The sequence below is a fragment of the Peromyscus maniculatus genome, chromosome X (assembly GCF_049852395.1).
Source record: "Peromyscus maniculatus bairdii isolate BWxNUB_F1_BW_parent chromosome X, HU_Pman_BW_mat_3.1, whole genome shotgun sequence".
NCBI classification, from domain to species: Eukaryota; Metazoa; Chordata; class Mammalia; order Rodentia; family Cricetidae; genus Peromyscus; species Peromyscus maniculatus.
Window position 1 is genome coordinate 119,237,482 of NC_134875.1, and position 22,191 is coordinate 119,259,672.

At 42.1% G+C, this 22,191-nt stretch overlaps 1 protein-coding gene and 1 pseudogene across 2 annotated transcripts in view; both read right to left on the minus strand.

The window, feature by feature from the left end:
• Positions 1-22,191, minus strand: part of Prps2 (phosphoribosyl pyrophosphate synthetase 2) — a 36,676-nt gene that overhangs the window by 8,845 nt on the left and 5,640 nt on the right. Inside the window, exons 2-4 of one of the 2 annotated variants that reach the window (XM_006973179.4) lie at positions 19,914-20,097; positions 10,603-10,701; positions 9,010-9,134 (exon numbers count right to left, since the gene is read on the minus strand). In XM_006973179.4, the coding sequence (XP_006973241.1) occupies positions 9,010-9,134; positions 10,603-10,701; positions 19,914-20,097 (408 nt within the window). Of the gene's footprint in view, positions 1-9,009; positions 9,135-10,602; positions 10,702-19,904; positions 20,098-22,191 lie in introns of both variants that reach the window. The other variant, XM_015992027.3, reaches the window with a different exon arrangement.
• LOC121825928 (small nucleolar RNA SNORA70) lies at positions 9,594-9,711 on the minus strand (annotated as a pseudogene).

A 22,191-nucleotide genomic window follows, 5' to 3' on the forward strand; every position in this document is an offset into this window, starting at 1 on the left:
CAGGTGCAGCCATGCCCAACTTTTACTTAGGTGCTAAGGATTTAAACTCAGGTCTCCATGACATTTGGGGCTGCATTTTGGCCCTCTGGAAGATTAGGCAGCTTGACTATCCTTCCTAATGGAAAGAACCACAAAGGTAGATGATGCAGGAATTTGAGGAAACTATCATTACAAATGTATCCTGAAGCTGAAATGGTAGAACAAAACAGTTGCGGCAGAGATGGGAGAATCAGGTGACTACTGAAGCTCTCCTAGAAGACTTAATAGTCTTTAAACAAGTGTGTGTGTGTGTGTGTGTGTGTGTGTGTGTGCACGCACGCGCGCGCACACACACACACACACGCACGGCAGCATCAGATCCCCTGGAATTGGAGTTAGTGTGGTTGTAAGCTGCCTGACATGAGTACTGAGAATCCAGCTCTGGTCCTCTACCAGGTAAGAATGGCAAGTGCTTTCTAACCGCTGAGCCATCTCTCCCGGCCCCTAACAATCTTAAGCTTCTGCTTCACTGCTAGGATTGTTGGGGTGTTGTTGAGAGAATAAACCTAGGATCACTTGAAACAAGAATCTAACAGGAAAGTTCCGTGTAATGCAGGGGTGCCACCCATTTTCCATCCAGCATAGCAAGCAATGAAATCCCATCCTGCTACCCCAGTGGGAACAGGAAGGACATTAGCCCTGCCTCATTTCTGGTTCTGGGTGAAGGTCAGTTCTTTTTAGAACACTCTAAACCACATCTCCACTCTCCTGACGGTTGCTTATTTCAGTTCCCATTATACATATGACGAAAACCCTCAAGCAGAGGGGTAGTTCTCCAAGGGAACCAAAATAAATATGTGCAAGTCCTCTCAGGTTTACAAAGAAATTTTTGTGCAAAAAAAGGGGGACATAAGACATCCAAGAATATCAAAACACAGTAGCTAACAAAATGAAAATATCTAAGGTTGAGTAGATTAAAGATGAGATGAAGTTATAGTCCAGAACGTAACACACACACACACACACACACACACACACACACACACACACACACACACACACAAAAGAGGAAGAAAACATGTAAACTGAGCTCAAAGTCATAAACAGCAGAGTGACAATGTGGCAGGAGTAGCTGTAGTCTGTCAAGAGAAAACAAAGAGGCCACGGAGATGGCTTAGCTGCTAAAGGGCTTGCCATGTATACACAAAGACCCGAATTTGAGCTCCGGCAGCTACCTAAAAGGTGGATGTGGTGCTGTGTGCTTGTTATCCTAGTTCTGGGGGAGGTAGAGATGAGGATCCCTGGGGCTCACTGGTCAGGCAGGCTGCCTAACTGGTAACTCCTGGTCATAGTGAAAAAGCCTATCTCAAAAAAAAAAAAAAGCAGATAGCTACTAAAGAATAACACTCAAAGCCGGGCGGTGGTGGCGCACGCCTTTAATCCCAGCACTCGGGAGGCAGAGCCAGGCGGATCTCTGTGAGTTCGAGGCCAGCCTGGACTACCAAGTGAGTTCCAGGAAAGGCGCAAAGCTACACAGAGAAACCCTGTCTTGAAAAACCAAAAAAAAAAAAAAAAAAGAATAACACTCAAGGCTGACCTCTGCGTGCGTGCGTGCGTGCACGCATGTACACACACACACACACACACACACACACACACACACAACACACACACACCCTTCAAGAAAACAATACCTGAGAAATTTCCATAACTACTAGAAGACATGCTACTCTGACCAATAAATAAATGCAGTAAATGAATTCCCAAGTAATTGTAATAACAGAACAGACATCTTAAAAGAGATAAAATTGGTCCCCTTGAAAAGAATAGCTGTCAGACTAGCAGCCAAATTCTCAGCCTCTACCACGAAGTCAGGCTATGAGTTTATAGACACTAAAATTGCACTTCACTGGAAAGGCAGCATGAAGATATATTCAGGCAAACTATACAGCCCGAAAACCCAACTCTAAAAGTCCACAGTAGGAACCTAAACTCTAGTCATCCCAGCAGACATCCTTCCTTTCTCAAGGTGTCCATCTACCAACAGTTTCCTTACTTAAACAGTTGCTTGGAAGAAGAAACCTGTAATTTGAAGGCAGGCAAAATTTTTGCCCCATAATCATCTTCAAGTATATACTATGCACATGCCAATTTCATGATAAACCTTTTAAACTCGGAAAAGGGAAAGGTGGTCTCTCAGAACACAAGACAGCATTTTTTTTAAAAAGGCACTTGAGCAGATTATGTAAAATGTAGATACTGAGTAATTCGTATTTATTTCATAAGGAACAGGAAGGGCCCTGGTCCACAGTACAGAAGTGGGAGACACTACCATTTGTGGGTCACTGTAATATCATTTCCTGAGATAGCTACATGTAAATAATTGCATATACACAATGGAGACTCAATACATGCCCCTAATAAGTTAATACAACAAATCACACTGAAATCTTAGGTGGAAAGAGTTAGGATAAACATTATGTTTGATTGGTGCATGTATGTGTGGAAGCCAGAGGTTGGTGTTGGGTATGTCTTCCTTTGTCATTCTTCACCTTATCATTGCAGACAAGGTTCTCACTGAACCTGGAGTTCACTGTTTTGGCTAGACGGCCTGACCAGCAAGCCCTTGGAATCTGTGTGTCTCTGCCTTAATAGTGTTAGAGACACACACTGCCACACCTAAGCTTTTATGTTGGTGCCAGGGATACAAACTCAGGGAAATATGTTTACACAGCATGTTTACTCACGGAGTAATCTTTCCATATATATATATATATATATATATTTAAATGTTATTTATTAGTAGTATGAGTGTGAGTACAGGCATGCACAGATCACTCTATGCCTGTGGAGGTCAGAGGACAACTCTTGGAAGTTGTGGATTCTGGGGATTGAACTCAGGGCACTAGACTTGCACGGCAAGCACTTTTATCTGCTGAGCCATTTCACTACCATTCCCAGACCCGTATACATGGTTTTGATTTCTTCTAGTCATATATTTCTACTCTTTTCTCTTTGTGTGTGCATATGAATTTTCAGGATAGCTAATACACTAAATTCTTCATACTTGTGTCCCTAAGGTTATAAAGTAGTTAAATTGTTTTTTCCTTCCAACTCTAAATTTTTATAGCACATGATCAAAGAGTACATAATTAGAAAAAGTTTACATATTAAGCACCCAGTAATACAACTAACTGTAAAGTGATGTAGGAGGTGGGTGAAACTGGGTGCTTAATACACACACACACACACACACACACACACACACACACACACATATATATATATATATGTATATATGATGCTTCTTTCTTATTGGTCTATGCCTTATAGGTGATCAACTCAATAAAGCTCCAAAGACTACCCAAGAGTGACCTCCTGTGGCAAGACAAAGCTTTACTTGAAAAGAATTTGGCCCCAAAGCTTTCTTTAAAACATCAGCCTTAGATTTCCCAGATAGACAATATTTTCTCTAGTGAAATATGACTTTTCGCATTAGGCAAAGAAACCAAAGATATCATCCACTATATATATATATCACATACTACCTGCCAGGGTGTTCCAGCAGGACTGTCAGTTGGAGAATAGCTCATTCCAAAATAGGATGATGACAAAGGAGTATAGCAGACACTTAAGGTAAAGAAAAGGGAGGTGAAGGAGGTGACCCAAATTCCCTCCTAAAGAACTGGTCTTTCCCAGCAGAGGGAGTAGGGTTGGCCAAATGAGAATGCTCTGGGAAGTTGTAAACAAAAGAGCATTTTAAACTTGTTCACTTACTTACACTTATTTACTCTGGTCTAGTCTCTCTCTCTCTCTCTCTCTCTCTCTCTCTCTCTCTCTCTCTCTCTCTGTGTGTGTGTGTGTGTGTGTGTGTGTGTGTGTGTGTGTTATGTAATGTACATATACATGCCTAGTGCTTAGAGATAGCCATCAAATTTCTTGCTCTATCAATTCCTAGCTTATATTTTGAGGCAGGGTCTCTCACTGAACCTGGAGCTAGGCTGACAACCAGCAACTCCAGTGATTATTTATTCTCTACCCTCACATGCTAAGGTTACAGGGGGATGCAGCCATGCCTGGATTTTTAGACAGGCATTGGGAACTTAAACTTAGGTCCTCATGCTTGAGCAGAAAGAGTGTTTACCCACTAAGCATCTCCCAAGCCCTCTTCTGTGATTTTTGAAAGTAGGAATTTTCAAGTAAATAGAAGAACTTGGTATATAATAAAAGATGTTGTTTCAAACCAATAGAGAAAGGATGGATAATTTAATAGTTCTTGAATGACTAGATAGCTGGTAGAGGAGAGGGGAATTAGATTTTTATTTTACTTTTTATTTCCCAATAAATGTCAAATGCAAGAAAAATCAGAACATTAAAAGAGAAAAGGAGGTCTTTAAAAATATCCAAAATCACAAGAGAAGAAAAATTTTAAGAGAAAGCCAAGTGCTTCATAAGCCCAGAAGCGAGAATGTGAAGAAAGCATAACTATAAGATGATTTTCAAAGTCCTTCAGGGAATAAGAATATAAAAGGGGAAGGACATTAAAACTCTGAGAAAATATCTGAGACATTCATGAAAAGCAGAGCTCTAATCTCCTACTTTTGCCAATCCACAGGTAAAAGTCTCCAGTCAAGACAAGGACAGTTGTCATGGAAAACCCATTATGCCAGAAAGGATGCCTGCTCTCATTTCCAACAACCTGAGCTCACAGGAAGATATACCACAGGTAGCCTGCCTGATATGTCAAATGAAACCAATAATACACTATGTGAGCAAAGCTGGGTACCAAGATACTGGCAGCCATATTGGATAATGCCATCTGGAATATCATTTCTGAAAGACCTGCTTTTGGCATTGTCCATCAGAATTCAAATGGCTTGTCTATTTGGATTGGCAGTTCTACTTCTTGGAGTGTATCTTACTTAGATAAGTGTGCAAAATGTCCAAGCAAGTCTGATGCCTCTGGACTTCACAAACTACAGTGCCTATGAATGAGTAGCAAGAAATTATGAGAATGATGATACATACACACAAGAGACTATTACATAGCTTTAAAAACAACCATGTAACCCTGAATGCAGGCAGCACCATCCCATGGAGTGGTTTCTTTCGCTGAAAAGAAAGAAATATTAGGACCCAGCATTTATGTCTGTTTCCTGACCAAGAATGCAATGTGACTAGCTGCTTCACATGCCTGCTGCCACGCCTTCCTGGCCATAATAGGTTGTACCTTCAAATCACAAGCCTAACTAAATCACTCCTCCCTTAAAAAAAAATCATCAAGAATATCTGTTATGTAACTACGGGATTGCTGCTAAAATATAGCAAGTACCCTTGTTAAAAATCCCAGTGGAGAAGTGTGTACAGCATTTGTGTGACTTTTACTGGTGTGACCAAACACCCAAAAGAAAACAACTCAAAGAGGAGAGGCTTCACTTTGGCTCATTGTTTGAGGAAATAAAGCACATCATGGTGGGAAATGGCTAGTAGCAGGCAGCCTCTTGGTGGCAAGTGCAGGTGGCTCCTATTTGCCACATCTTAGAGGAACAGGAAGCAGAGAACCAAGAAGAAGCTGATCTGGGCTATAAACTACAGGGCCCACCCCACAATGACCCACTTCTTCTAGTCTCACGCTACCTCCCAAAGCAGCTGGAGAGCAAGTGTGCTGACACAGGAGGCTGTGGGAAACATTCCATGTTCAAACCGTAGCAGCACATTATCATTTGTGTTTATGAAACAGGGGCAATCTGTGTTTGAACGCCATCCTAACACTGGAAAGAACAAGAGTGCTTAACAAAGCTGTCATATTTTGTACTATTCTTTCAATTTGTTTTAATTTTTCTATTACTGCGTGTATACGTGTGTGTATGTTTGTGTATGAACATGCACAAATGCCAGGGCCCATGTATGTCATCAGAGAATAAGTTGAAGTCAGGTCTCTCCTCTTAACATGAGGGTCCCAGGTATCAAACTCTTGTTTGTAGTCAGGCTTGGATGCAGGGACTTTTAGCTGTTGGGCCATCTCACTTAATCCTACTTTGATTTTTTGTTCTGAAAGCACGAATGATATTTTTGACTGTATATAGAGAGAGTTGGGATAAGAAAAAGGAAATGGCCAAAAGAACTCTATGGAATCTATTATTCTTTAGATTTACTTGGACCAAAGTTCTATTTTTTTTTCTTAATGCCAGACAAAATGGTCACTCACTGTATGATCAATTGATATGAAAATGTCCCATACAAGTAAACTGGTGTAGCCAAAGGCTGAGTCGGGAACATGGCTGGCAACTGCTAATGGGCATGGGGTTTCCTCTTCATGTGATGAAAATATTCTGGAGATGGATAATGGTAAGAGTTGCACACATCTGAGAATATACTGAAAACCACTGAGCTTTGTACTTTACATGGGTGAACTACAGTCATATGAATTACAACCTACACCTGATATTATAACCCAAGGTATCTAATACTCCTGGACCCCTTGGCCTGGGAGACATCTGATAGATGTAAATGTATGTTCCACCTCATGACTTTGGGAAGCTTCCATATTAACTGCAAGCATTTCCAGAAGAAGTGACTCTGTAATGTCACTCACACTGTTAAAAAGACAACATCACATGGGCAAGCCTCAATGTGTTGCCCAAGGTCACAACTGTGCTCATCCTGTTCTGGGCTAGATAATGCAGTGCTGCTCCAAGCCCATCCCTGCCTAGCTGGGGACTTGATAAACTAACTGCTACAGTCTTTTGTGTGTCTCCTTCCTGTGCAGAGACACTTCTGGTTTCCGTCAGAGGCCCCTCTCCAGGGACTGGCCCTCTTTCCTCCCCCTCCTCCTCCTCTTCTGTGCAGGGAGCCAAAGTGGCTCCTGGACAGCAGCTGAGAGCACAACAAATGTGCTCTCCTGAGAACCAGGGCCTGCACTGTTCTGGATGGGCTTTGGGACTGCTTTGTGGGCCACTCCTAAAGTTTTTAAGTGTGACTCTAGGTCTGCAGCTGAGTTGTAGGTGGATGAAGATATCAAAAAATGGGGAGAAGCTGCATTTGTGTGTGTGTGTGTGTGTGTGTGTGTGTGTGTGTGTGTGTGTGTGTGTGTGTGTCTATACTCAAGTGTGTCTGTGTTGCACTGGGGATGGGACCCAGGGCAGTAGGCATGCCTAGCAATGTCCCACCACTGAGCCACACCCAAGGTCACTGCACTTTTGAGTCCTTCTGAAGCCTGAGGGTGACTCTTGAACCTGGATTCAAACAGTTGACTCATATTCACTCTCTTTTATTTTAGCTGATGGGTAGAGGTCTCGCTTACCTTTCCCTACCTTGGCAATAAAACTCCACTCTACTACGTTTTGTCTTCCCACATAGCAGCTGGTAAGTTCTACAAGGTTCAGGGTCTTTAGCCTCAGTTTGCAGAACACACTACCTTCTTATTCTTGTTGCTGCCTCAACACCACATGCTATAATGGCTCGCACATTCCTTGAAGCTCTTCCATAGAGCTGCGTGACTTGGCCACTCAGTGCTACTTTCTTAGGCTGCCATTATGGCACCAGCCGGTTTGTCTGTAAACTTGCTCATTTGTCAGCCATTCTGCCACTCCTAAGTACTGGATAGCTGTGCCCTGATGGCTATACAGAACGGAGTCTGGGCATATTAGGCCCTCAGGGCTGGCTGGCATTGCATGATCAGATGTCAGGTCACATTGTTCAGTGACTGCTCCCCGACCAACTCAAACTGTGGACGTCTTTCTCTGTAAGGGACCTGCAGACCGGGACTAATGTTTGCATTAATTTTCTTTGTACAGGGAGTCCAGTACCCCAGGGACACTGCATATTCACCTGCCTGTGGCATGGCTTGTGGCTGGATTTCTCACGGGTGACTACTTTCTCCCTCATCCAAAGGCTCTGCTTATTGGTCAGGGTCTGGATTTTAGCACCCTGCTTTATGGAGGCCCCTACATAGGTGGGAGAGGTCAAGCTGCCAGCCCTTCCCCATCCCAGGCCCATCCCCTAGACCATCAGAGTACAGCTCTCAGTACCATATGTATGCAGGCAGGCGGTACGTAGCTCCCATTCTTGTCGTTCCACATTCATGTATTTCTTTTGAAAAACTGAGTTCTATTCTGGCTACTCCAGTCAAGTGTTGGGGTTTAGAAGGACAAACTCAGTCAATTGTGTTAATTAAAACGCTTTTTACAGAGAGTGCATATGTGTGTTCATTTTATTTTCATGAATGATATGAAATGCTGAGAGACTGATGGGCTTCTGTGCTGAAGGCAAAGTCTGAGACTTAAGTAGTGGTTCATTTGTATAATAAAGTGTTATATAACTAAAAGCAAACTTTCTGAGGGCAGGGATATAGCTCAATGGTACTGTTGCTTACCATGTAGGAGGCATTGAGTACTATCCTCAGCAACACACACACACACACACACACACACACACACACACACACACACACACACACACACAGCACGCTTTTTTTCTTTTTGTTTTTTTGAGACAGGGTTTCTCCGTGTAGTTTTGGTGCCTGTCCTGGATCTCGCTCTGTAGACCAGGCTGGCCTCAAACTCAGAGATCTTCCTGGTTCTGCCTCATAAGTGCTGGGATTAAAGGCATGCGCCACCGCCACCCAACCAGAGCACACTTTTATAAAAAAGTACTTCATGTGTCTTTGTGTGGTGTATACATATACGTGGAGGTCCCAGGTTAATGTCAGGAGTACCCCTTGATTGTTCTTTTACCTTATTCATTGAGGAAGTGTCTCTCAATTAAACCCTGAGTTAGTCAGATAGCTCTGAGGATTCCCGACTCTGCCTTCCAAGGCTGAAATCATAGGCAGACCATTGAGCACACTTGGCATTTACATAAGTTCTGCAGACTCAACTTTGGCCCTCATGCTTGCGGGGCAATAGCTTTAACCACTGATCTATCTCACCAGTGCACAAAGCATGTTTTCTCCTTAGAGACATAGAGAAATACAGAAAGCAGGAAAGCAGTAGGGAAAGAGAAATCTGCATGGTATTGTTTGTATGGTACCTTTTGGCTCCTCCAGCATCTGGGGAAACGATGATACAGTTTTTCCATTCAGTGATGTTTTCCCGAATCCACTGAAGAACTGCAGGCTCTGCATACAAATTATCCACAGGAATATCAAAGAATCCCTAAGGAGAGAAATCAATGTCACTTTGCAGGTTTGTTTTCTGACTGAGTATGAGATTTATTAGAGTACATGAGTGGTGGGGTCAGTGGTTCAGCACAGTGGAAACCCCCAGGAGTGCAGGAACCATCACATGTCTGAAGGACCATGATTGGAGATGTATTTGGCCCACATTCACCAGGGAAAAGCTGCTTCTCAGCTACTATGCGTTCCAATTCATCCGCATTAAATTTGGTGAAGTCTCAATTCTTTGAAATGTGGATTTTCCAGCAGCCAGAGAACTTGAACTTGACCCTGTGCAGGGTCTCAATCACATGTTCCTTTTCCTGCAGGTTGGCACATATAGACATGATGGCCTGCCTGGCCACTGTGCCCTGGAGCTTCTCTAAAGTGATACATATACCCATCTGAAGCCTGGACTAGAGACAACATGAGATAACAGACATGATTATCTACCAGAAAATTCTGTTTCTAAGGTCCCTTAGAGAAACCCATACAAGCAGCCTCCCAGGTAGGATGCTGTTTGCAGCCAGAGCACACCAGGCCCCATGAGGAAAGGAACTTAGCTTAATTGGATGCAGATTTTTAAGGAGATAATTGCAATCTCTAAATAATACTTGACTTATTTATCCAAAAGATACCTTTCTATAACAGTCTCCTCTTGGCTACTTGGAACAGAATTAAATCTAATGATACAGAGGTCATAAGACATCTTTTGGTCCAATCCATTTTCTGGGTATGCTGATATTTACGTGATGGCCAGTGCACTGAAGGAAACAATGGCACCGCAGGGCAGAGGGGAAAGCAGGTGGCTTTGTTGCTGTTGTTGTCCTAGCGCTAACCACAAATCAAATACTTCACGTTCATAATATACCGTAAGTAGGCACCATGAAATGTGGCCTGTTTTAGTGACAAAAGAAGGAAGTTATGAAGAAATTAGAAATGTGTATTGCAGGAACAGGGGAATGGCTCAGTGTGTGAATATATAAAGTACTTGCTGTACAAGCATGATGTCCTGCATTGGAATCCCCAAAAGCCATGTAAAAGCTGGGTATGATAGTGCACATTCTATCACACCAGTGCCGAGGAAGATCCCTGGAGCTCATTAGTCAGCCAACCTACCTGAATTGATGAGCTCTGGGTTCAGTGAGAGATCCTGCCATAAAAACTAAGGTGGAGAGTGATTGAGGAAGACATCCAGTGTTGACCCCTGGCCTTAACTTCTTTTTGCACACACGTGCATACTACAATGCTACCATTTCAGCTATTTTACAGAAGTTTAGATGGAATCACAAAGCACATAAAAAAAAGCATTCCTGTTTCTCTGAAATGAATTGGAGGCAAGGTGTGATAGGGATGGAGGCATCAGCAGAAAAGACAAACAGTCCAGAGAAGAGCTGTGCAGACTCAAACCTTTCAAAATTAGTTACAGAGTTAGGACCTAACCATGGGCAGAGTAACAGTGCTGGTACCTGGATCTGAGAGGCATGCAGGTCCATGGTGATGATGTGATCAGCCCCAGCAACTGACAGCATGTTGGCCACAAGTTTAGCAGAAATTGGAGCACGACTCTAAAAAATAGAAACAAGGATTTAATATCAGAAAAAGCTGGAAACTGTTAGATTCCTCTCACAAAGATATACATGAGGAAACCAAATCATGGATGGAACCAATAAGGAAAATTACAAGTTATGAGAACAAAAGATATATTAAATGCATTTGGTTACTAAATATTTACTATTGGTTGGCATTGTTTGTTTCTAAGCCTGGATCTCATAAAGCCCAGATTGGTCTCAAGCTCACTTATATAGCCAAGGATGACCTTGGACTCCTGATCTTCTTGCCTCCATCTCCTGAATGTTACGATTATAGGCATGTGCCACCATGTTCAATTTCTGTGGTAGTACGGCTGGATCCCAGAGCTTCCTGTATCCTAGGCACGCATTCTACCAACTAAACTGTCTCTAGCCTTATGTAACCTACTGTGAGGCCATGTACCTGACACTACAGTATAATGAAAATATCAAAGGAATAAAGTCAAACTGTGTACATGTGATGTCACAATTTCTATGATTCAAATAGTAAGAAAGCATGAAGAGGTTCAACAAGATGGTTTAAGAGATCACTTTTAAGGCAAGGCCAGCCAATGCTAGCAGAAGAGTGTTCTAGGAGGAAACAATGAAAACAACTCATCTAAGGCCCCAAAGAAGTCCAGCTACAAAAGAAGTGCCATGTCCTGACAGACGAAAGCTAATCCTGTTACAAATTCAACAGCAGCAACAACAACAACAACAAACAAAAAGCCAATAAAGAAGGAACGCTTACAGGTGATTGAGAATTCAACATTCATCGAAACAAGTTCATTGTTGATACTGTCATCATGATTTTTCTAAAGTTACCTAACTTCTTTATAGCTTTAATTTCCACATCACAAATCACAGGCAATGAAAAAGCCCACATGAAAGCAACCAAAGAGACTACACAGATATTATTAGCCATAGTTCAGACATCACGTTGGTGGAGATCAATTATTAACAGCACTGCATGCTTATAAACAAGCCACAAAAAGAAAGCACAATCTTAAAATTAAATGAAAATATTATTACAGTTATTTCCTTTCAAACACCATTTTGTTTTTAAAAGATACATATCACCCTATGATAAATATATATAAGACTTATACATTTATAAATACATTATAAATATAATCAATAAATATTAATAGTATATTGTTAATATATAAACATTCATTTATATATTAATTTTACATTAATTACACACACATAAAGAATCAGGAAAAACATTCCTAACATTACCAGCAGATTTCCTAGAAAGTGAAACTACAGGGAAGTATTTCTTGCCTTTTTTTCTAAGCTTGAGTCTCACTAGGGATCCCTAGCTGTACTGGAATTCACTTTGTAGAACAAGCTGGCCTTGAACTAACAGAAACCCACCTGGCACTGCCTCCAGAGTGCTGAGGTTACAGGGGGAAGCGTTTTTGTTTTGTTGTTCTCTTTTTTCTTTTTTAAATTTTAGGTGTGTGTGTTTTTTTGCCTGTATGTATGTCTGAGCACCATGTGCATGCAGTGCCTTCAGAGGCCAGAAGAGGGCGTTAGATTCCCTGGAACTAGAGTTACAGATGAACCACCATGTGTGTGCTAGGACCTGAACCCAGGTCCTCTGCAACAGCAGCCTGGGCTCTTTGTCACTGAGCCATCTCTCCAGCCTCTCTTTTTCTTATTTTTAAAAGGTGGCTTTTTTTTGTTTTTCTCTATACTAACTATACATCATGACTTACATTTTTGCTTCTTTTTTTAACTCCCCTGTATGGTATTTCATGTTACCTTTGGGAAAGAATCAAATTTTCTCATCCTTAATATCCAAATGACTCTGGTCAATCTGGTTGTAGCCAATTCTTAACTCTTCTCCCTTGCCTCTGCTCCTGTGCCCTTCCCTGCAGAGTAGACTGGGCCTGTTCACTCTCTCTAGAGAATGCCATAGCCTTGTGTTACAAACTCAACTGCCCCTATCTCACCCCATCTATACCTGTGTGTTTGATCCTTCAAGGTCTGGCTCAAATATTGCAATTTTAAGTGCCCATAAGAATTACAGAAAAAATCTCTCTCTTCTAAGGTGACACTTGGTTGATCAAGAACCTTTGACTAGATAGCTCAAAAGAAAAAATATGTAGTGATAAAATGACTCCTAATGATATTCTGCTATACTCATAGATCAGTTCCTTGTTCAGTCATCATCACAAAAGCTTCCTTCTGCAGCAGATGGGAACCAATATAGAGACCCACAGCCAGACATTATGCAGAGAGAGAGAGAGAGAGAGAGAGAGAGAGAAAGAGAGAGAGAGAGAGAGAGAGAGAGAGAGAGAGAAACCTTGGAACATTCAGCCCTAAATGGAATGTCATCTCCATCAACTCTCTCCCCTCAGAGCTCAGGGAACCCTGTGGAAGGGGAGGCAGAGAGTGTGTTAGGAGCCAGAGGGGACACCAAGAAAACAAGGCCCTCTAAATCAACATGAGCAAAGCTCACATGAATTCACAGAGACTTAAGCACCATGCACAGGGCCAACAGGGGTCTGCACCAGGTCCTCAGCATATATATTATGGCTTCTAAGTGAACTTCTAAGAGAAAGCATTTAATTGGCAGATTGCTAACAATTTCAGAGGTGAGTCCATGACCATCATGGTGAGGAGCATGGTAGCAGGTGGGAGGTGTGGTGCTGGAGCAGTGTTGAGAGCTTACCACAATCAGGAGGTATAGAGAGACTGGACCTGGCCTGACATGAGCTTTTAAAGCCTCAAAGTCCATGCCCAGCAACTCACCTCCTCCAACAAGGTCACATTTCCTAATCCTTCCCAAACAGTTCCACCAACTGTAGAACAAGCATTCAAACATAAGAGCCTACAGGGGCCATTCTCATTTAAACCATCACAAGTGTATATAGAAAAAAAATCAGTGTGGCATTTAAAAAGCAGATAAAGTGCTTACCTTGCAAGCATAAGTACATGAGTTCAAGCAGAGTCCACATTAAAATGTTGTGGTGTGGTGATAGGTGCTTGTAGTCCCTGTGCTGGGGAAGCGGGGACTGACATATACCCTGGGGCTCACTGGCCATCCTAGTCTATCTGACTAGTTTCAGGCCAGTGAGAAACCTCATCAAAACAAAAACAAAACAAAACAAAACAAAAAAACAACCAAACCAAACCAAACCAAAATGCAAAAAGATAGATAGCACTGAACGCCAGAATTATGACATCTGAGCTTGTGCACTTACTCATGCACACAGAAATGTACAGGACTTGCACACATACATGTTCCCCCAAGCACAAACACACACATACATACAAAGACTATAAGATTACAGAGACTTGTGTCAATTACTTTATCATTCAAATATGAACATGGCCTTACAAATGATTCTGAAAAAAAGAAGAAAAAAATCCAAGTTGACAGCTCTTCACTCTCTCAGAAGTAATTATGCCCTGCCTGGCTCACAACCCACTGTTCTCTCCAGGGAAGAGAACTAGCAATTACTGAGTGTCTACTACAGGAGCCAGCGAACGTCAGCTCATGGGCTAGACTTGCCTGATACCCGGTTTGGAGCTAGGGATGGTCTCCACACTTAGAAAAGCCTTGGGAAAAAGACAAAAATAAGATTTTGTAGCATTTGCAGGTGACATAAAGTCCATACTTCAGTGAGCATAAATAAAGCACCATTGGAACAGAGTCATACCCATTTGTTTGCATATTGACTGTGGCAGTTTCTACACTAAAATGGTTGAAGTTGAGCTGTCACAACCATCCAATTGGGCTACAAAGCCCCAAATACTAACACTTGGTTCTTTTCAGAAAGCTCATCCTCTTGCGTATGAAAGGCCAGGAGCTTGATCCACAGTAGCTCAGATGGTCCTTAGTGTACAGGTGAGGACACTGAAGGCACAGAGTTTAAGTAGCTTTTACAAAGGGCAAACTGGGTGAATCACAGTGTTGGAATTCAAAGCTGAGCCCGCTTCATTGTAAAGCTGCAACTCCAGGGCTTACATCACGCCTTGGACAATTACGGTGACATCATCGTCACTTTCCTGTGTGAATATTCCATTGTGTTAAGTGGTCATTTATGAAACAGTTTCTTTCCTGTGACAAGCTGCCCTTGGGTTCTGGTACTTACAAATCAAAGCTAAATAAACTGTTCCACATACACAGGGAAAAGGGTAAAAACACATGAAAGAAGTTGGGAAGATGGTTTAAAGCCCCAAGACTTTTCTGGACTTTTTCAGCAGGTACTTCTTGGTAGAGGCAATTACACAGAATTTCTCTGTGCCATTAGAGGTTATGGGCAATACAGTCCCAAAGGAAGAGAAAAGAACAATAGGCAGCCTGGGAGGGCTGCCCAGAGCTCCTCCCGTAGCCAACAAGAATGTTCTGTCTAGCTCCAGAGACTAACTGCAGCACATGGCTTTCTATGACATTCAAATACCACCTAGCTTTCTGTCTCCCTAAGTGAAGAAAAAAAAATGGAAGTACCTTCCTCCATCTCAAATTACGGTTGGTATCGTCATGGTCCCCAGACATTGGGAAATGGTAACACTAGGCTAAGAAGTGAAGTACACTACCATGTTCTAGTTATTTCTTATTTCTCTTACTAAATCCTCATTGCCCTCACCCAGCAGTTTCCCAGCACCAAAGCTAAGCTGCATGGCCCAAGGGAAGAAGTAGATTATTAGAACTCTACAGAATGCAAATGGTACACCTGAAATGACAGGTGAACAGATTAAACCGGATGAGAGGACAAAATTGTTTCCTCACGATAGTTTGAGTCATACTGACTACACAGATCCATCTGAAGTCATGGTTGTAGGGGCCAGCCAGGTAGCTCAGCTGGTGAAGGTGTTTGCTATGCAAGCCTGAGCTGGACCCAAATAAAGGTGGAAAGAGAAACTGATATCCACATGTGTGCCATGGCATGTACATACACACACACACACACACACACACACACACACACACACACACACACACACACAAATAAAAAGTAAGATTAAAAGTACAGGAAGTTATGGCTCCAGAACAATCCATGGGTCTTGGCCTCCTTAAAGGTCAGTTTAGGAAAGTGGTCATGTATCCGACTTGCTGAGAACAGTGTGAGGAGTGGATACTTGTTTTCTGGCATAATCAGCCTTGGGCTTCCTTTTAATCTCTGGAGCAGTGGTTCTCAACCTATGGGTTGCGACCCACCCTGGGGTCAAATAAACCTTTCAGAGGGGTCACTAGGGCCATCCTACATGTCATATATTTACATTATGATTCATACCTGTAGCAAAATGACAGTTATGAAGCAGCAATGGAAATAATTTTACGGTTAGGGGTCATCACAACATATTAAAGGGTCGCAGCATTAGGAAGGTTGAGAACCACTGCTCTAGTGTGTCCTGTCTGAAGTGATCAATGATAGGAAACCTATACTATGTTAAAGCTTAACCAAGCCTGAAAAATGTTCACCCCATCCATCAATGACTTCATTTAATACCCACTGGTGTAGTTGGAATATTAGTGCCTGATTTGGGACTGTTGAACTTCAGAGTTAAAAGAGAATACACTGCTGCTTTTTAAAGCCATTCCTGTTTGTTGTTCTTTATTGCAGAGGTGCTAAGAAATAAAACACTGCTATGGCTATTTCTCTTCTCTAACAGAAAGGGTCAGTTTCCAGAGCTGTGCCCATCGTCTCTCAAATGTCATCATATCCTCACCTCTTGATGACGGTCTTATTAGCAGCTACGTTTGGAAAGGCGTGGGACACATGCTCAAAATGGCCCCATATGGAAAACATATCTAAATGTCTAACAACAGGGAAACTGGTAGCTAGCTGGTCACACCATGCAGTTCTGAAAAACAAAGCCCCTGGGGGTGGGAGAAGGTGGGGTGAGGTGATTTAGTTGGTAAAGGTGCTTGCCACTAAACCTGATGATGTGTTCTTTCAATCGCTGGGACTCACATGTTGGAGGAGAAAAACAATGCCCACAAGTTTTCCTACCTTCACATGTGCACGCAAACACCCAAACACAACCAAACCTACCCCCCCACTAAATATAATAAAATATAACAAAGTCACTGAGAAACTCATAGAGCAGCTCTTTTTTTTTTTTTGATTTTTCGAGACAGGGTTTCTCTATGTAGCTTTGCGCCTTTCCTGGGACTCACTTGGTAGCCCAGGCTGGCCTCGAATAGAGCTCTTTTTGCTGGCATAGTGGACAGAGACCAAAAGATCAACACATCTCTTGCAATGTCAGGGGCAGGTGGCAGGTGGAACTAGATTCTCTATCGTAAGTTGGGAATAAAAGTAAGAAGAGAAATTAGTAAATACCACTTTAGAAAATGCGATCATGGATCAGTTATGTCAACAACAACCACCAAATGTGTCTCAATATTTGTATTCCTTAAAGAAGAATCTGGAGTTCCAATAAATGCTACCCCTCCAAGTGGACAGGACCATTGAAAGGAAAAAAAAAACCTAAAGAAAATACTGAAGAAGATACAACATAACACAATCTCCTGAGCCCACACAAAACGTAAAACCTACAAGACATGAACTTGATTCAAATTAATTACACTGACAAATGCCTTGCCAGTCAGTTTCTTTTCTGTTGCTGTGCAAAAACAAAGACAACTTAAAGGAGAAAGAGTTTAATTGCCTCACAATTCTAGGATACAGTCCATCATCCTGGAAAACATGAGGGGGGAGGGACTTCAAGCAGACTCAAGCCAGAAGAATGGTGCTGCCCACTTTCACATTGGGTCTTCCGACATGAATTAATGTAACCAAGATAGTTCCCAAAGACATGCCCACAGAGGAACCTGACCTAGACAATCTGCCATTAGGTTTTTCTTCTCAGTTGGTTCTAGGTTGTGTCAAGTTGACAAATAAAATTAACCATTTCAGTGAGCAACTTCCTACAAGAGTGGGATGTTATAAAAGAATGAAGCTGGCCCATTCCCATTCTCTTGTTCCTTGCTCACATATATCCCTTTCTAAATGTGACTAGTTCCTTTTTCTGCCATATTGTGAATACCTGCCAGGATGCCAGAGTTGAGTTGTTTGGATTTTCCAGCCTAACTAAATGAACCCTTTTATTTTGTAAGTTACTCAGCACAGATCCTTTAGTTACAGTAACATAAAACTGACTATAAAATTGAGCAGTACTCCAATGCAAAGTGTGGCTTGTTAGACTAAACCAAACCTGCTACATGTCTGGGCACTGCTTATGAGCTATTAAGTTTCTTTTGCATGTTTAAATGATTGGGAGGAAATGGAAATTGTATTTCATGGCATATAAAATAGTAAGTCACATGTGTCAATACATTGTAATTCTAGTTTGTTTTACAGTTTCACAATGCATGCTTTACATACTGACCACTCTCACCTTGAAACCTACCCCACCACCTGTGTCCACCCTCCTCCTCTCTGTATCTGTCACTTATATATTGTCCTCTATCCCTGTTTTTGAGGCACACAGTTGGGTAGCTGCAATAAAAATCAGTCATTTACAGAAAAAAATTGGCTGACTCTTTCTATCCATATATGAAAGTTGTCTTGAGTGCTGAATGTAATTCTTCATATCCCATTTTAATGAGCACTGAGTGACTAGCTGTGTTCGGTACAGACTCTGGAAACCATTCCTAAAGATGCTGGGATTAACATTTAAGGAGATCTTAGGACATGAATCTATGTTTATACAGGTTATTATTTTATTTTTATTTTTCAAATCCATGGGAATCCTGAGTGCTTTTTTGAAACAATAGCTTCAAGTCATCACTGTCATGAAGTGAATGATATTGTCTCCCCAAATTCATACCTGCCTACAAGTCTGAAATGGCACCTCACTGTAGAAAGATCTTCACAGATGCTATTAATGTAAAGAAAAGGAGATGAGGTCATTTTGGATAAGAGTGGCCCCAGATCCAATGATAGTGTCCTTGTAGAGGATAGAAGTGGAGACACAGAACTGGAGGAGAAGCCATGGCATGGAAGACACAGGCAGAGGCTGAGATATGTAGCCAGAATGAAGGGATGCCTAAAGCCCCCAGTGAAGTAGGCAAGGTGGGGAAGATTCTCTCCTAGGGTCTTAGAGGAAGCTAGATGAAATTGTGGTAGACTGAGTGGAGACCTGCAAAAAGTATGTCCATGTCCTGACTCCCAGAACCAATTAATGCCACTTGGAAGTAGCATCTTTGCAGATGTAATTAGTAAAGGATCATGAATGATGATGGCCTGAAATGCGGTGACAGTATCACACATAGAGAGAAGTGTCTTGAGGACAAAGGCAGAGACTGAAACAATGGGGCCGCTGGCCAAAAGAAGCCTGAATGCCTGGACAGTTGTAAGAGGCAGGAAGGATTCCCCCATAGAACAAGCATGGCACTGACACATCTTGACCTCAGACATCTGGCCTGTGAACTTATAGAAAATAATTTCCTGCTCTGTAAATCTGTCCAGCTCATGGTAATTTGTGATAGTGCCCCTAACCAACCAAGATAAGTTCCTTCAATGTTTGTTTCAATTCCAAATTTTCTAACGTGTCATAAAGGCTAAAAACAACTATATTTTCTTCAACTTCTCCTAGAAACTTACAGAGCCTCCACTAATGGGAATTTTGCTAAAATAATAAGCAATATAAATGCTGCTCTCCTTACAAGGCTAAAAAGAGATAGAAGATTGATTTTAATTAAACTTTCTGGGGCACTGTAGATTCACATGCATTTGGAAGCCAACAATGCCGATGTCCTTATGGCCCCTTGTCTTACAATGGAAGCCACTGGCAAGAACATAATATTGAAACTGAAGTCCTTACCTTGATGCAAAGCTGTGAGTTAATTTGGATGGTCTTCAGTTCACCTGTACTCATTGAGGGGTGTGTGTGTGTGTGTGTGTGTGTGTGTGTGTGTGTGTGTGTGAGAGAGAGAGAGAGAGAGAGAGAGAGAGAGAGAGAGAGAGAGAGAGAGAGAATGTGTATATTTAGCTCTATCTACCACCTTACAAAACTCCATCATGACAAGGATAATGGTATTTGAATGCCTTGAAAACATACATCGCCTATGTTGACACATATGGTAAGTTCAATGACAGATCTGAAATAGACAAGGTGAGGGCACATATTTACATGATAATTGAGGAGGAAAGCCAATATATCTGGTTAGTCTAATGAAGGTAGTAGTAAAGAAACTGTGGTAAGCACAGCAGGTTTCTAGGGCAAGCAAGACACACCTCGCCTACCTTGTCCTTTTTATCTTGCCGGGCATACGGGAAGCAGGGTATCACAGCAGTTACCCTAGATGAGGATGCAATCTTGCACGCGTTGATCATGATGAGTAGCTCCATCAGGTTGTCATTAATTTCCCCACAGCCACTCTGGATGATATAGACATCTTCCCCTCTCACACTTTCACCAATCTCAACGCTACAAAAGAACAACGTCATCTTAGTTTCCTTTGCCTGTTGTTTAAAAACACTCTAGAAAGGTGACTTAAGGAATGGGGGCTTATTTTGGCTCATAGTTCAAGATACATCCCATTATGGCTGAGGTTAAAATGGAGGGACCTCAAAGCAGCTGTGCATACTGCATTCTTCAATCAGAAAGTAGAGAATATGAACTTATGTTGCTTTTTGGCTCCCTTCCTACTTATAAAGTCCAGGGCCCAGTCCGGGGAAGGGTACTACACAGTGGATGGGCCTTTCTGCCTCAGTTAACACAATTAATATAATTTCCCACAAGCTGGCTCACAGGCCCATCTCCCAGGTGATCCTAGATTCTGTCAAGTTGACAATGAACAATCAGCCACCACAACATTGGTTAATAATATCAACGTCTCTAAGACTCCCTGAGACCCACCTCCAACTTCAGCAATCCAGCGGGTCCAATTATGGGACTCAGCACAAAGTCTCTATCCTGACTGTGACTTATGAGATGGCATGAACACAGAACAAAATCAGCAAAGGGAAAAGTACACAAGGGAATCCAGGTGTGAACTTTCAGGCATTCTCCCCCAGGGGAGTCACAGAAAGAAGTTCAGCTCAAAGTCTCCAGCAATGAACTGTGCCAACTGGGAAGGGTTACCTACTTAGGGTAGACATAGAGACTTAGGGCCCAGGCTTTTTATTGGAAGCTGGTCAATGTAGTCACCCACTGCCTAGTGCATACCAAATGCTAGCTTTGCACCAGGCGGGCGGGAGCTCAGTGCAAGCCACATTGTTTCCTGGTCATTAACAGTTCACATACAACGAGCCATTCTTACCAAAGAATGGTGTGGGAATCCCTGTAAGAGCTAAGTTCCCATAGGCCAGCCAAGAGCTGACCTTGCAAGGAACCTTTCTAAGTTCCAGGCCTTCTCTGAAAATTCCTTGTGGTAATTTTTCTATTATGAAAGTTAAGCATGGATAATTCAAATCACAGGGGCTGAAGAGATGGCTCAGTTGGAAATGTGCCTATCGGCCCAAGCATAGAGGACCTGAGTTTGGCTCCCCAGAACCAACACTTAAAAAAAAGGCCAGGTGCACTGGCACACACATCTATAACCCCAGCTCTGGGGAAGCAGAGACAGCCAGGAAGCTGAATAAATGAGCTCCAGGTTCAGTGAGAGTCCTATCTCAAGGAGTAAAGCAGAGATGGATGGAGGAAGTCATCTGATACTGACCTCTGGACTCTACATGTACATGACCACGGAAGCATGTACATATACCACATACACAATCAAATCATGATCAAAGTATGATTCAGCCTGTAATCCCAGTACTTAGGAGGCTGAGATAAGAGGAGTCCTGAATTTCAGGCCAGCCTGGACTACAGAGGGAGAACTAGTCTCTGTCTCTCTGTCTCTGTCTCGCTCTAAGGCTTATAACAGTTAAATAACCTGGAGACAACCAATTTCAATCTTTGATGGCTTTTTAGACAGAGATTTATTTTCAAGTCCCCAGCTACCATGTGAGACTTGAGTCTTGATTTTTCATGAAGCATCAGGTATTGACTTCTCACTATAGAAGATGAGGATTTAACATCTCTTCATCAATACTCCATCACAAAGATGAATGCTTCCAACCTCACTATCATGTCAATACAGATCAGTATTCAAGCTAAAGATTGATTGCTACATTTGAACTCTGTCCATGATCAGAGCTGAGCTGTGAAATAAACTAAAACCAACATTCGTATTTTTCTTTTATGCACAAGTTTCGATGTGTGTATGTATCTTTTACCTTAGCCTTCCTCTGGTGAATTTTCTATTTACTACACATTCACATTTCACCCCACATAGTCCACTAACAATTTCAATCTCCTAGTGTCAGTCTTCAAGTCCATCTCCACTTTCCCATTTTGCCAATATCCTACCCACAGCTGGATGACATGAATGGCCCAGATGCCATAGGGATTCTCTCCACCTTTTTGCCGCACTCCGTTGGTCATTTTCTGTATCCTATTATGGTGTACTTCCTTGTTTTGCTAGTTGTCATCCTGTACTCCTGGAGAGTTAGTGGTAGCCAACTTTGATATATTTGG